This window comes from Eptesicus fuscus, chromosome 13, assembly GCF_027574615.1.
Source record: "Eptesicus fuscus isolate TK198812 chromosome 13, DD_ASM_mEF_20220401, whole genome shotgun sequence".
Classification (NCBI taxonomy): Eukaryota; Metazoa; Chordata; class Mammalia; order Chiroptera; family Vespertilionidae; genus Eptesicus; species Eptesicus fuscus.
The window spans coordinates 40,675,634-40,690,694 of record NC_072485.1 but is presented as its reverse complement, the minus strand read 5'-3'; the positions used below and the strand labels follow the sequence as shown (position 1 = coordinate 40,690,694).

The following is a 15,061-nucleotide window of genomic DNA, read 5'->3' as shown; positions in this document are numbered from 1 at the left end:
CTCCCCATGCCCTCCACACCCCTGCATTCTACTTTCCAAACGCAGCTAAATTCTGGACACTTTTTTCTTTTTTTTAAATCCTCACCTAAGGACATGCTTAGAGAGAGAGAGAGAGGGAAACATCCATCGGAAGCTCATCCAACTGAGCCACGCTGGTGTGCCGTGCACTCTTTTAAACTTCCTTGGTTAGTGTGCATAGGAGTCTCCGAGGTTTCCTTCTCCTCCTTCAAAACCCTTTTCGGCCTCCTCTGGGAATCCCTCCCGGACGTCTTGGGCAAAGTCAGACTCTTCTTCCCCATCGTTCAATCGCACCCTAATTGTGTGTTCGCGTTGTCTCCCCAGCCAGACTGGAAGCTGGGTTAGGAAAGAGAAGGGCCTTGTCGGATGCTTCCGTGTCCGCCACCAGTGCCGAGTGTAGTGCCAGGTACAAACTGAATATTGAGAAAACATGGTAAAGCTAGGAGCCTGGCTTCTCCTTGCAGCTTTACTTTTTTTTTTTTTCTTTCTAGAAAATGAGTTCAAAAAGGTTAGAAGAAGGTATTTCACGATAAATAAGTGAACAAACAGCAAAAACAAAATCGCAGGTGCGGCCTCTCACCTGTGCGCCGGGTCAGACGCGGGCTACCACCCAGGGGCGGTTGCGTCCTGCTGGGCTCCAGAGCTGCAGACTACAAGTCCCAGAGGCCTTACGACAGCACCGCGCTCCACGCCACGCCCCCTCCCAGGGGGGGGAGGGCGGGGCCTGGGGCGGGGCTCAGGGGCCGCGAGTCCCGGGCCGGGGCGTAGTCTGGGGAGTGAAATGCCCCAGGAGCTCTGGGGCGCGCAAAGCGCAGGCGCAGCGGGTTGGGTGGCAGCAGCATCCAGTAGCGGCTGTTTGGGCAGCAGCATCCTGCAACAGGTGTAGACAGGTGGGTGCATCAAGGGGAGGCTGGAGAGGGAGTTTGCTTGCACCTGGCCCTCTTGTCTTACCTGTGTCAGGGCTTGGAGATGGGAGGGAGCGGCAGGAGAAGCAGGGACAAGGCCGGGCCTTCCAGCCCAGGTGTGCCAGCCCTTGCTACGCAGCAAGTGGGGGAGGGGCAGAGGCACCTGATCGCAGGTAAGTTGCCCTGAGGAATAGAGGACACCTAGATTCCAATCCAAGTTCCATCACATACACGGACAAGTCAGTGTATCTACCGCTCGGTTTGTGTATCTGCAAAATAGGAGTAAATATCCTACTCGGCTAACAGTTACAGTTGGGACAAGGGAAGGTAGTACAGTATGTGCAGTGGTTCCCAAACTTCGCTGCACGTTGAATCAGCTAGGGACCTTTAAAGACTTCCAGTGCTTGCTTCCCACCCCCCAGCCATTCTGAATTAGTTTTTAATTGAGTCTGACCTGGGTATCTGGAGTTTTAAAAGCTCCTGCTGGTATAGTGGTCAGACGCTAGGACTGCCGGGTGTGAGTCCTGCCTCCACTGCTTACTCGTCAAGTGGATCTGCACAGATGACTGGACCTCTCCAAGCCCCAGTGTCCTGGGTGTCACAAGGTTTGTGGTGGGACTTCAGTAAGGTAATAGACAAAAGCACTGAGACGTGTACCTGGCATAGCACTCAGTCCGTCAGCTGCCGTTGAACCATTATTTTATGCACTTTACAAACGGCTCAGATGACATTCAAGTGTGAGGAGGATTTTCTTATTACGAAGGTCCCTCGTTTATTGCTGTGATTCTCATATTCTGTGCTGCCAGCCTTTCAGAATCCCAGGGGTTCTAACATTTTATGAGTTACTCACTCCAACCTCTACCCGCCTCACAGTCACACCTCTACGGGTCCAGGGAAAAAGGCCAGGAACAAGGGACCTGGCCAAGGTTATGGAACTGAGATTGGAATCCAGACTCCTGACCCCCTCCCCCACCCCAGCACAGTGGTGGCTGCCCTGCTGACCCCACAGGACAGAGCTGCCATTCTCTGCCTGGAGCAGAGAGCGGGGAGGAGAAAGGCAGGCTTGCCTTGTTTGTTTACTTACACTCCTTTCAACGTTCCCTCGGTGGCTCCCCCAGGGAGGACGGGGCTGGGGGCTTCTCTCCCCAGAGCTGCTCTGGAACTGCTGATGAGGCCTGTGTGTGTTGTGGCTCCTCTGACAGGTCCCGCCTGACTCCATCCTGGGAAGTCCTTTTGAAGAAATGGCCCTGGTGAGGGGTGGCTGGCTGTGGAGACAGAGTGAGTGACCCTGGGCCAAGCCTGTGCAGGGGAAGGAGTGAGGACAGTGGCTTATTGGGCCTGCCACAGTGAACCCTTCTCCCAAGAAACCAGGCCCTTTAAATATATATATATATATATATATATATATATATATATATATATATATATAAATATATATATATATACACACACACACATATGTGTATATATATGTGTATATATATATATATATGTATATATATATATATATATATATGTTTTTTGTTGATTAGAGAGTGGGAGGGAGAGAAGCAGAGACAGAGACAGACACTGATGTGAAAAACGTCGATCAGTTGCCTCCCGTACACATCTCAACCTGGATGGAACCGAAACCCCAGGAATTGAACTGGTGACCCTTGGGTGCCTGGGATGACACTCAACCAACTGAGCCCCATGGCCGGGGCAAACCAGGCCCTTTTTATCCTCCCCACCTTTGTCCATGCTTTTCCCTGTGCCTGGAATGCCCTTCCTATTCCTGACTGCCTGGTAAACTTCTACTTATTCTTCAAGACCCAGCTCAGATGTCCCCTTCTGTGAGGAGCCTTCTCTGACTTTTCCTCTAACCCCCACCCCAGCCCATGCTGTAACACCAACCTGGGCTGGAGGCTCGCTTCTCTGATCCCCAATGCCTCATCCACACTCCTGTTATAGCATTGATCGCCCTATAACTGTCTTTACCTGTGGGTGTCACCTCCCCCCACCCTCCACCCCACGCAGACCCCAGACCGAGCCCTTCAAGGGCAGGGACTGGCTTTGATCCTCTGTGTGTCCACACCACCCCAGCCCATGGCTGGCCCCATAACAAGGCTCAGGGCAAAATGAAAAATGCCCCTGTGCTTTGGAGCCCGTAAGGCTCTAAGCAGCTCTCGTATGTCTTTGCCCTTTCTGTTAAGATTTACAATCACAAAATGTCTGAAGCTGGGGCTCAGCTTCCAGACCCACGCTCAGATCAGGGTCATGATCTTAGCAAGAGCACTTCTGGGCTAGGAGCCCCCTAATCCCCTCCATGACCTATTCTCAGTTCATTTGGTTCAGCAAACACCCAGTCCAGGTCCAGCTGTGGACCCCGCCCCCCACCCCCCATCCCCATCTGATGGAAGAGGCAGACACTACATGAATGACCATCACACAAGTCAGAGATAAGAACGAAGACAGAGGCTTAGGGTAGGGAGAGGTCTTTGCCTTTAAAGAGACTTGGGGGTTAGCCTTGGAAGCCCTCAAGGGGGGAATCAGATCACTCATTTGCCATTTAAAATGTTTATGGAGCCCCTGCTATGTGTTAGGCCTAATGGGGGGAGGCAATGGGTGAGCAAGACAGAAAGAAGACCTGCCGTCACTTCAGGGGATAGACAAGGGTGGTTGCAACTCTGAGGGGCTGGGGCCAGAGGACTCGGGGAAGCCCATCCAGGGCTCTGGCCCCCAGCAGGCCCTGCGATCAGCCTGCCTGGCGGGTCTGGAATATCTCACAGGCTCTATCCTTCGCCGCTGGAAACGGAACTGGTTCGCTCTGTGGCTGGATGGGACCCTGGGCTACTACCACGATGAGACTGCGCAGGACGAGGAGGACCGTGTGCTTATCCGCTCCAATGTTCGCAACATAAAGATCGGCCAAGAGTGCCACGGTGAGGAGCCCTTTCCTTTCTGGCTCTGTGACTATGAGTACGGCCCTCCCGTCGTGTCTGTCCGAGAACACCTGCATTGGAAGGGGCCTGTGCCCCATGGAGACCCCTTCTCTGTGTGTCTGCCTTTAGATGTGCAGCCCCCCGAGGGCCGGAGCCGAGATGGGCTGCTGACCGTGAGTCTCCGGGAAGGCTCCCGCCTGCACCTGTGTGCGGAGACTCAGGATGACGCCGTGTGAGTTGCTCCCGGGAGAGGATGGGACGGTATCCTAGGGCGTGTGATCAGATGCCTGCTCCTCGTTGGGCCTCCTGGTTCCCTGACGTTAGGGAGAGGGGACAGAGAGACAGTCAGGTTGGTGGAGGCTGGAGGAGTGCATTTGATGGCTCATGGTGATTGGTAAGGTACCCCATTGAAATGTTGGGGGAGGAGTGTGCACACCTGCCTCAAGTGTGTGGCCCCTGATCATTCAGAGTCAGGTCTTGAGCAGTCTCTGAGGTGAGCCCTCACTTAGGGTGATACAAAGGAACAGAGCCCTGTGGCATCCTCAAAGGACCCTCCTTCTGAGGTGATGTCCTGGTTGGAGACTGATCTGAGGAGTGGACCCTGACCTGCCTAACAGAGGCAGCCTGCCATAGCATGGGGGCACCCCAATGTCAGACTCAGGTCCACACCGTGAGCCTGGGTGTATCTTCAGGCACCGGCTGCTCACTCACATTCTTTCCCTTCCTACCCTCTGGCAGAGGGTCAGTTGGCCTTTGCATTGTAGGAGAGCGAATGAGATGGGGTGTGTGGGAGTGGGGGAAGCTGAGCTCTGGGTAGACAAAGCACAGAGCTGCCTTGTCCACCCGACAGGTGCCATGGCAACCAACAAAAGCCCAATTGTCCTGTGTCCACTGGGCCTTTCCAGGGCTCTGGGGTCAGAGTGTTGGGGAACTGTTTGTAGGTTTTGGATGTGGGCAGGAGGGAGGGGGGTACTGCAGCTAGAGAACCAGCCTAGGCAGGTCAGAATCTGAAGGCCCCGAAGAGACCCCCAGGCCCAGTTGTCTGTTGTCTACATGGGGAAACTGAGCCTTCTAAAGGGTGAAAACTATGGACTACGAATGAATTACGAGGTTCCAGCTCAACTGAGGGCTCTGTCCATGTGACTGGGGCAGGGGAGGGGGTCACCTTTGTGTATTCAAAAGATCTTACCCTCCCCCCCAAAAATGGGGCAAGAGTCTGGGTGGGGGAATTAAATCTAAAATGTAGGGGCTCATCCCCCTTCTTCCAACCCTCCCTCATAGTGTGGTGGGGTTTGCTTTGCAGAGCTTGGAAGACTGCGCTGCTGGAGGCGAATTCCACCCCGGTGAGCCCCCATTCCCTCCTTCTCTCCTCCCCACCCCTACCTGCCATGGAATCATGGGTGATTCAGACTCGGTCTCCGCCTGCCCAGGAGTTCTCAATTCCCATATACAGTCAAACCTGGGTTCTTGAACGACTCCCATCTGGAACAATTTGGTTCATGGGAAAAAAATGTCTTGGTCCTTGAATAAAAACTTCAGTTCTGGACCTGACAACCCTTTCATGCTGGTACATCAGCATGACAAAAGCATCTCTCAGGCCACAAACAAAGGAGAGAATTGGAGTCTACTGCTAAACCTTGCATTGTTAACATCTCAGGAAATTGTGCTGTGAATATTTTTGTGGGTTTTTTTTTGTTTTTGTTTTTGCTGGCAAAATGGACAACTAGCACAATTTTAAAACATATAGGGGCCATCAAGAGTGCTAATGTTGCTAAGCGTGTGAAAGAATCAATGATCACAGGCCATTGAAGAGTTACTAGTAGAAAAAAATGTTGATTTGGATAAACAAAAAGCAGTTAGCCAGTGACAACACTTTGGAGGCAGCAACACGTGAAAAAGGGAAGATCACATGCTGACTTCCTGAAAGACACACCTGGAAAAGTGCTACAAGTGGTTGCGAGTAGGGGTGGTTCAATAAATGTAAGAAATGAAGTGTTTGTTTATAGGTTAAACAGTACCTTAGACATGTACTGTATATAAGAAAGGTTAAAACAGGGAATCATCTGGGGGCGTGGAACAAATTAATTCAGTTTACATTATTTGTAATGGGAAACAATGATTTGGTTTTCGAACAAATCGCTTTCTCGAATAGCCTTCCGGAATGAATTAAGTTTGAGAACTGAGGGGCCACTGTATGTGAGTGAATTGACTTGTGCAGACTCAGATGCCCTGAGTCTCAAGCAGGAAAGGACAGAAGATGGTCCACTGGTGCTCAGAGGAGGGAGAGAGAGGCCTCCGAGAAGGGGATGGCATGTGAGCTGGGGGAAAGGAACTGTCTTTTATTGAGCAACTATTACGTGCCAGGTGTGGTACAGATGCAATTGCAACTATTCCTCACAACAGTCCTGTGAGGTTGGGATTATTGTTCCCTCTCTGCAAATGATGACTGAGTTTCATTCACGTACACAGCAAACATTTACTGACTTTCTACTACATGCCAGGCACTGTGCCAGGGCAAGGGATCAGAGGTGAGCTCAGGAGATGTGAGCCCTGCCCTCCTGGACTCAGCCTACTGGGAAGCCAGATGTGAAGCAACTAATTATACGGTTGTTTGTTCTATTGCAAATGGTGGTAACTGCTCTGATGGAGACGTGCAGTGTACACTCAGTTTGTGACCACCCTGGTGGCCTGATTCAGATGGGAGTCCAGACAAGGCTTACACTGAGACCTGAAGTATAAACAAATAGACTGGGTGAAAGGGGTAGGGTGGGGTGAATGGAAGAGCTTTCCAGGAAGAGGGAACTGCATGTGCAAAGGCCCTAGAGGGATTAAGACTTTTTGGCAAGTTGAAGAACGAAAAGAAGGCTGGGTGGCTGGAGCTCAGGGAGTGAGAGGGCAGTGGGGAAGGAGGGTTGGCAGGGCGTTACGGGCTGTGTTAAGGATGTCAGTTTCTCCGGAGAGCATCAGGAAGTCATGGAAAGTTGTTAAGCAGAGGGATGGCACGAATAGGTCAGAGGGGATTTGTATTTTTAAAAAGATAGTCTGTCTGGTAGGTAGGAAATGGATTGTAGAAGGTAAAAGTGGATCCTGGAGACCAGTTAGAAGGCTGGGATCCTGTCCAGGTGACTGGCTGGAGGACTGGACTAAGGCCTTGCTGGCAGAGAAAAGTTGATGAGGACAAGGCATGTTTAAGAGGGAGAGCCAACAGAACTTAATGTGGTGTGGGTTTGAGGAGCTGTCCAAAGCCCCTAGCTCAGCCCAACTTGCCTTGACCCCCATCTGTCTGTCTCCAGATTCCATGCTTGCTCCTTCTATCTGTGGTGCAGTGGAGTCCTACTCATCTTGAGAGGAAGTCTATGGGAAGTAGCAGGGAAAACTGGGATGCGTTTAGAAACCCCTTCGGACCTGGTATAGATAGAAAAGGTCTTAATAAAATTAAAAAACAAAGAAACCCCCTCAGGCATCTACCTTCTGAGAGCCAGGCAAGCCGATGAGCACCTGACATGGGTTATATCATTTAAATTTCCAACAACTCTGGTAGGGGTTGATGTTTTCAGCCCCATTTTACAGATAGGGAAGCTGAAGTTCCGAGGGAGTGATTTGTCCAAAGTCTCATAATTTATAGTCAGTGAAAAAGCCTGTATTGAAATCTAGGTCAGTGTGAGATTTTGAGGGAAATTGCAGGAGCAGAGGCAGGGAGGTGACAAGTGCATTTGTATGTGTGCATGTGTGCATCAGGGCCAGGAGTCTGGCCTGGCTGGAGGGTAATGTGCGGAGGGAAAGAAATGGGGAAGGTGACCTCTGAGGAGCTATGTCACAAAGGGCCTTGACGTCCAGTTAAAGGAACTGAACTTTACCCCAGGGTTGTGGGGAGCAGTAAAGGTCACTAAGCAGGAAGGGCTGTGGTCAAACTTTGGGGAGCAGACTCACGCTTCTGGGTGAAGGCTGGATTAGAGGAAGCTAGGAGTGAGGAGGCTGGGCAGTGGTCAGTAGGACGGAGGTGGAGGGACCCCAGTTGGGCTAAACTGGCTCTGAGCTCCAAATCCCCCTTATACAGGGCAAATCAGTCCCACCTGAGAGATGGAAGGAAGGAGGTGAGAGCTGACCGTTCTGCACTCTGTGACTCTATGAAGCTGCCTTGTCCCTTCTCTTCCTGTCCGCCTTCCTGCTGCTCTGCTTACCACACCTCTCTGCTCTGACCCTCTACTCCACCCCCCACTGCTCTGCACACACACACATCCCTCCCATCCCAGAGCTTCTCAAGGGGGTTGTGTTTGTGTCTCTGTCTTTGTACCAGTGTCTGCCTGTCTCTGAGTGTTCATGCCTGTGGGGGGGGGGGGGGGGGGGAGGGGGACGGGGGGTTCTCTGTCTTGTACCTATGCAGGAGTGACCTGCACTTTATCTCTTCACATCTTGCAGGTTTATACCCTGCTCTGGGTGGAGGCTCGAGGAGGAGCTCCTGACCCCAGCTGTTCTAGGGAACACAGGGCTAGGGGCAAGACTGGGGGGCCAGTGAAGGGGGCAGATGGCTGGAAGGGCAGATCATAGCTGTTTTGTCCTCCCTGGAGACGGGAACCTCAGCAGCCCGAAACACGTGAAGGTGGGCTAATTCTGGAGAGAGGCTACTGATCCTTCTTCTCTGAGTAACTTTGGCAAAATCACCACCCCCTCCTAGTCTTCCCCCCTTTACCATAGGTGAGGAGGAGGAAGACACCCCCAGCCCCTGCCCAGCTGGAAGAGGGCTCTGGTTAGGGCCTATTAAGAACTGTGAGTCTCTCCAGATGTAGAGAGCCTCTGACAACTCCCTTCCTCCCCCTTCTTGGGTTTCTGTGGCCTGAGCAGGCCCCAGCTGGAGCCACCGTCCCTCCCAGAAGCCGCCGGGTTTGCCCCAAGGTCAGGTGTGTGACCAGCTCGTGGAGCCCCTGTAATGTTGAGAGGCGAATCTGGGTAAGTGCTGACTTAGCCCTTCTTGCCTCCATCCTGGCCACCAGGATGTGCCTCCCAAACTGGGCCTGGTCACATCCCTTCCCGGCTCACAAACATTCCTTGGCTCCCGTCATCCATCAGACACCAACCACAACCCTGCTTTCAAGGCCTCGGGATCTGGCCTGAGCCAGTCTTGCCTACACAGGCCCCTCATCCCCTGTGCTCCAACTGCTTTGCTGTACCCTCTGTCCTAGCTGCTCCAGACCTTTCCCTTCTTCCCAGAACATGCTGTTCTCTCTGCTGTGAAAACCCTTAGTGTCCATATTCACTTGACAAACTGACATTTAGTTTATCGTCTAAGACCCACTTCAAAGGCTGCCACCTCCTCAGGGAGGACTCCCAGACCTCCAGGTACCGCCACTCCCTCCCACATCCCCGCTGCACTGATGCTCAGTACTGTCTTCATGCTGCCTGGTTTCCATTCTGTTTACTTCTCTTTGTTCTCTCATGAGACCTGGAACATCCTCCAAGGCAAGGACCAGGTCTGATCAGCTCTGCCCTATGGAGCCTGGCACAGTGCTGGGTATACAGCAGGTCAATGGCTACTTAGTGATGGAGAGACAGTCGATATTTTGACCCTCCTTATTCCTGGTGCACAAGGTCAGGCACAAGTAGGCCCAAGGCAGTGTTTACTGAATGAGCAAACAAGTGAATGAATAAAGGGAAGAAGGAAGAAGTGAAAAACCTATTATGGCATATTATAATTTAGTCCCTGTCTGTCTCCCTGCACACCCCCAGTGTTTCTGGAATGCAGGATTTAGGGATGAATCCTCTCTCCAGTGCTCAGCCAGGGCACAGTGGGGGCCTGCCATAGAGTACCTGTGGTCTTATAGTCAACTGTGAGCTCCTTTTCTAGCACAGTGGTGAGCAATGTGGTTGTACATTAGAATCGCTTAAGGACTTGAAAAACAACAAGCCAGAAATGTTCAGATCTTACCTCTGGATTCTCCAATACCACAGGTGTGGCTTTTGGAAATCTGGTTTAAAAATTTCTCTTGGTGATTCTACTGTACAAGAACCACTGAGCCCAGAAGTACTAGGACCAGCCAGTTGCTTAGACGTGGCTCTGCTGGATTCTCACTGTGGCTCAGGAGTGGGCAGTGTAGGACTGGCCCTGTTTACAGATGAGAAAATTGAAGCTCTGAGAGGGCATAACTTGACCAGGGTCCCTTAATTCATCAGTAGCAGGGCTGGGACTTCCAGCCCAGTATTCTGAGGCATCCGCCATGCCCAAACTACGATTCAAGTTTGTATACAGTGGAGATTCCAAAAAATAGGATTTAAAAGATTGTAAACCACCCTGGCCAGTGTTGCTCAGTGGTAGAGTGTCAGTCCATGGACCAAAGGGTCTTGAGATTAATTCCCGGTCAAGGGCAAGTATGTGGTTGCAGGTTTGTTCTGGCCCCAGCCAGGGGCGTGCAGGAGGCAACCAATTGATGTCTCACATTGATATTTCTCTCTCTCTCCCCCCATCCTTCCCATCTCTCTAAAAAAAAAAAAAAATAAATAAATAAATTAAAAAAAAGTAATGGAAAAAATATCCTCAGATGAGGATTTTTAAAAAGGCTGTGAACCTTTAAAATCTTATAAGTACACAACAGTTTTTCTGAGGGAAGGGATCTGTTTGCATATAAGGGTCTAGGCCTGCAGAGAGGGAGAGGACCAGAAATCAAGTCCTTTGGTTCTTCTGTCCATGAGTCTCGGGGGATCCCCCGCCCCGTTGCCAGGTGACCCACATGACTTTACCTCTGAGCCTCCCAGGCCTGGAGGGTAGAAACAGGTGGCCCACAGGGACATGAAGTGGTGTTTTCCATTCTCTCCAGGGCCTAACAGGGCCACTGGTTCCCTGTGCAGCTGCAAAGGTGTACACTCTGGACCTCAACTTCCCTACCGATAAAATTCGGGATCTGAGTGCTTAGATCTCTCTAGCCCCTTCTAGGCTTGGAGCTCAAATCCTGGCCACCCCCACCAGAAATCCCTATTGGATCACCCTTGGAGAAGGAGCACAGTGAGGGAAGTCACTTGAGACTGAGCTTTTTTTTTGTCTGAGCCTCCTGCATTGCCCTGGGTCTGGTCATTGTCCCTAACTTGAAACTGGACTGAGTTGGATGACCTTAGTTCCAGTCTGACCCTGTATTTGATTCACTTGAGATATATTCAGTATATTAGGCACCTACAATGTTCCAATCAGGCCTGGTTAGACCCAGGCGCTGCCTTTGGTGGTGATGATAGGGTGTCTACAAGTCTGATGAGAGAGATTCACACTCACAGGGATACAAGCAATGACACTACCGAGGGGTGCTTTGCTGTGATCAGGAAACTCTAAGGCCAATGAGTGCCCAGATGGGAGCCCACCAGGACCTGAGGTTCAGGGAGAGTAATACTCGAGTTGACTCTGAAAGACAAGTTAGGTAGTTGAATAAAAAAGATGAGGAAGGCAAGCTCTCCATCATTGGGAAATGGCATCAAGATTTGAGAACTCCCCTTTACAGCTAAGCTTGTGTTTTTTTTAACTTCCTTGAAGTCTATATTTTATTTTTTGTTAATCCTTACCCAAGGATTTTTTTTTTTTCATTCATTGATATTTACAGAGTGGAAGGGAAGAGGGAGAGAGAGAGAGAAAGAAGGAGATAAAAACATCCATGTGAGAGAGACACATCAATTGGTTGCCTTCTGCACCTACCCTGGCCCAGTCGGGGATAGAACCTGCAACCCAGGTATGTGCCCTTGACCATGAATCAAACCCAAGACCCTTTGATGCATGGGCCAACATTCTAACCACTGAGAAACACTGGCCAGAGCTACAGCTAAACTTCTGTTTTTTTAAAATATATATTTTATTGATTTTTTTACAGAGAGGAAGGGAGAGGGATAGAGAGTTAGAAACATCGATGAGAGAGAAACATCGATCAGCTGCCTCCTGTACACCCCCTACTGGGGATGTGCCCGCAACCAAGGCACATGCCCCTGACTGGAATCGAACCTGGGACCCTTCAGTCGGCAGGCCGACACTCTATACACTGAGCCAAACCAGTCAGGGCTACAGCTAAACTTCTTGAAAGAGATGTCATGATATGTTGGTTCCATCCCTCACCTCTCAATCATTCTTTAACTCCCTATAGTCTGGCTTCTTTTCCTAATCCCTCCTCTGAAAGGTATTATTTTCAAGGTCACCCACAGCTTCCAAGTTGCCAAAACTAATGGCTTCTTCTCTTGGCATTGGCCAAAAGGATGGACAGAAGAGCATATTTAGAAGATAAAGTCATGTGACCTGATGGCTGATATGATGTGGACGATGAGTGTGTGAAGACAAGGGTGCCAACATGATGTCTTGGTTTGAGTGCATAGTGGTGGCATTTAGAGAAAAGAATTTACAGAAGAGCAGGTTTGGGGGGATGGAAGGATGATGAAATCACTTTGAGATGCGTGGAGTTTAAGACACCTGGACTTCAAAGGGGAGTGGGACCATTCAGGTGTGAAGCCCGGTTACAAAGAGATAGAGGGTGGAAGGGTGGCCAAGGAGGAGCCAGGAGAGAAGGGGATTCTGCCCCTCTCCAGGTCTGCTCTCTGTAGGTAAAATGAGGGGCTTGGACTAGGAGCTACCATTTAATTCAGCATATATTTATTCTTAGCATTCACTAGACCCTGCTGGTGACACAAATCAGAGTCCTTGCCTACGGGTAGCTTACATTTGGGGTGCAAGCAGGAAAGGCCCAGAGGAAGGATAGGATAAGAGGCACAAGCATAGCTCACAGAGAACTCAGAAAGGATTCTTTCTGAGCCCAGAAGGGCTTCCTGGAGTGGGTGACTTTTGAGTTAGCTTGGAGGGTTAGTAAAAATCTAATGGGGAGCGAAGGGGGCAGGGAGTGCATTCCTCCCTCCCGGAGAACACTGGCCATTTTCTGAGCCTCCATCCCTAGCTCTGTGGTAATGTGGAGATGATAATGACTGTGGTAAGGAACAGAAAAGGTAACAATGTGAACACCTCCCTCAGGCCTGGTACATGGTGGATGCTCAATAATACTTTAATTACTTCCTTTCCCTACTGGATCAATCCCACTCCTTCCTCCCCAACCCTCTTTTATTTCCTGGGCCTGGGACTTGGCCAGGTCTCCCTCTCCGTGACTAGGAGAGTAGAGAAATTCATCGGGTTTCTCTAAATGGAATCATTTAGAGAGCTGCTAGCAAATATTAGACTATCTATGAAGGAAGTTAGAAGCCATGGAGAATTATTTTGAACATGCTTTTTAAATATGTTTTAATTATTTTTTTTTTAAGGAAGAGGGAGAGAGACATGGATGAGAGAGAACTATCAATCGGCTGCATCCTGCACGCCCCCTGCTGGGGATCTAGCCAGCAATCTGAGCACGTGCCCTGACCAGGAATCTTGGTGCATGGGATGACCCTCAATCCACTAAGCCACACCAGCTGGGCACCATGGAGAATTCTTGATTTGGGGAGTGCTAGGTGGGAGGCCAGGGCAGAAAATGGCCTCACTGGGAGCTGGGTATAGAGGCTGAGCTTTAGAATACAAGGACCCTGGGGACCCACTTCTAAACTTGGGGAGGCAGCTCCATGGGTCCAGAGGGGCTTGAGCTGGGTGTAGTGGGCAAGGGACCAAACCCGGGCCAGGGAATTCCCAGGCAGCTAACCTGGCAGGGCTCCCCAGGTGCGTATCTACAGCCCGTACCAGGACTACTATGAGGTGGTGTCGCCCAACGCGTACGACGCCACGTATGTTCGAAGCTACTATGGACCGCCCTACGGACAGCCCTACCCAGGTAAATTTCTGGCCCGCCCAGCTTCCTGCTTCGATCCAGGCCCCACCCTTTTAGTGACCAAGGATTTTCTCAGGCAGAACCCCCCACAAGGCCCTCCCCATCCCAAAACTCGGAATAGCTCTTGGATTGGAGCCCCTTCCCCATCCCAGGGCTGACTCACGTCTCCAGGCCTTTTTCTCAGGCCGCTCAAAACCCGTTCCTGAGCTGGTAATGACCCCTGGTGGCTAATGCGGGAATGGCTGTCGCCCCCCGCTCCAGATGTGGTGTGGGAGGTTCTTAGAGATGGGGGTTTCCTCGCCTTTCCATCCTAGCCCACATCCACAGCGGACCCAAGGCCTGGAAGCCGAGGGGGCGGGCCGCACTTCCTGCCCACCTTAAGGCCTCAGTTTCTCCGACTAGGGAACAGAACAGTGGGCTCAGCGCCTTCCTTTGGGTTGGGCTGGAGTCAAGCGGGAGGAGAGGAGCGAAGATCGCGCTGTTCCCTCGTCTGAATTCCCCGGCTCTCTCCGCAGGCCCCGGAGGCGTAACGCACGTGGTAGTGCGGGATGATCCCTGCTACAGCTCGGGGGCCCCGCTGGCCATGGGCATGCTCGCGGGGGCGGCCACCGGTGCGGCGCTGGGCTCGCTCATGTGGTCGCCCTGTTGGTTCTGAGCCCTGAGACTCGGCGCATAGTTTACTCCTTGACCCCACCCCTCCACCCAAGCCCTGCCCAACTTTGGCCTCTTCCTATTAGCCAGGCGAAGCTTGGATCTCCCCCTCCTACTCCCCACCCTCACCCCCAACATGGGAAGAAGCTACCATGGGAGGCACAAACGTTAACTAAAAAATCCTTGTCTCTACTGCCAGACACCCCAGAAATCCATTATAGACACATGGGTATATTTGCCCCAAACACAACAGGGCACAAAAAACAACTCCTGTGGCTTCTAGTTTCCCAGGTGCTGGAGGCACAGAAGTCAGGTTCTTCCTGGGGTGGCTCCAGGCTTGGTGGGGGAAAACGGCTGTACACACCTGACAGGGCAGAGTTACCAGTCCTTGGACAGTAAGAGGGCAGAGAGTGAGGAAGGCAGGCTAGAAGGTTGTTGGCAAGAGTGCAGAGCCATGACCATCATGGCATATCAAAGAAATTAAAGGGGCATTTAATTGGGCTGGGGAGGGAGGCAGGGGTCAGATCATTATACCCCTCTAGGTTAAGAAGCTTGCTGAGTAAGGGGGAGATGTGAGGTTTCTTTAGAGGAAGTTTCATAATAAATGAAAATATTGCCTGTTGTTTTTCTAACACATACCCAGACCCAAAACACTGTACATTTAGCCCCATCCTTGCCACTACCAGCTTACTGGGTTCCCTGTTCCTTCAGTGTCCAGAAAGCACCTGTTTCCCACCTGTTTGGGACCTCCAGCCCTAGGATCCTCCATCAGGAAATGCATTTCTGCTCCCCAGAGGCTTGG

The 15,061-nt window shown here is 51.3% G+C and overlaps 1 protein-coding gene across 1 annotated transcript; it reads left to right on the top strand.

The window, feature by feature from the left end:
* The first annotated feature begins 817 nt into the window (after positions 1 to 817).
* On the top strand, positions 818 to 14,452 carry PLEKHB1 (pleckstrin homology domain containing B1). The gene is made up of 7 exons (XM_054725598.1): positions 818 to 908; positions 2,126 to 2,201; positions 3,692 to 3,844; positions 3,974 to 4,076; positions 5,148 to 5,187; positions 13,500 to 13,611; positions 14,124 to 14,452. The coding sequence occupies exons 2-7, from the start codon at positions 2,165 to 2,167 to the stop codon at positions 14,261 to 14,263; spliced, it is 585 nt and encodes a 194-aa protein (XP_054581573.1). The 5' UTR covers positions 818 to 908; positions 2,126 to 2,164; the 3' UTR covers positions 14,264 to 14,452.
* The last annotated feature ends 609 nt before the right edge of the window (positions 14,453 to 15,061 follow it).

Excerpts from the sequence above, each read along its gene's own strand:
- PLEKHB1 (XM_054725598.1), top strand. The coding sequence starts at position 2,165 with ATGGCCCTGGTGAGGGGTGGCTGGCTGTGGAGACAGA. Across the intron at positions 4,077-5,147 it reads GAGACTCAGGATGACGCCGT|AGCTTGGAAGACTGCGCTGC; the intron begins GTGAGTTGCTCC and ends TTTGCTTTGCAG. Across the intron at positions 5,188-13,499 it reads TGGAGGCGAATTCCACCCCG|GTGCGTATCTACAGCCCGTA; the intron begins GTGAGCCCCCAT and ends AGGGCTCCCCAG.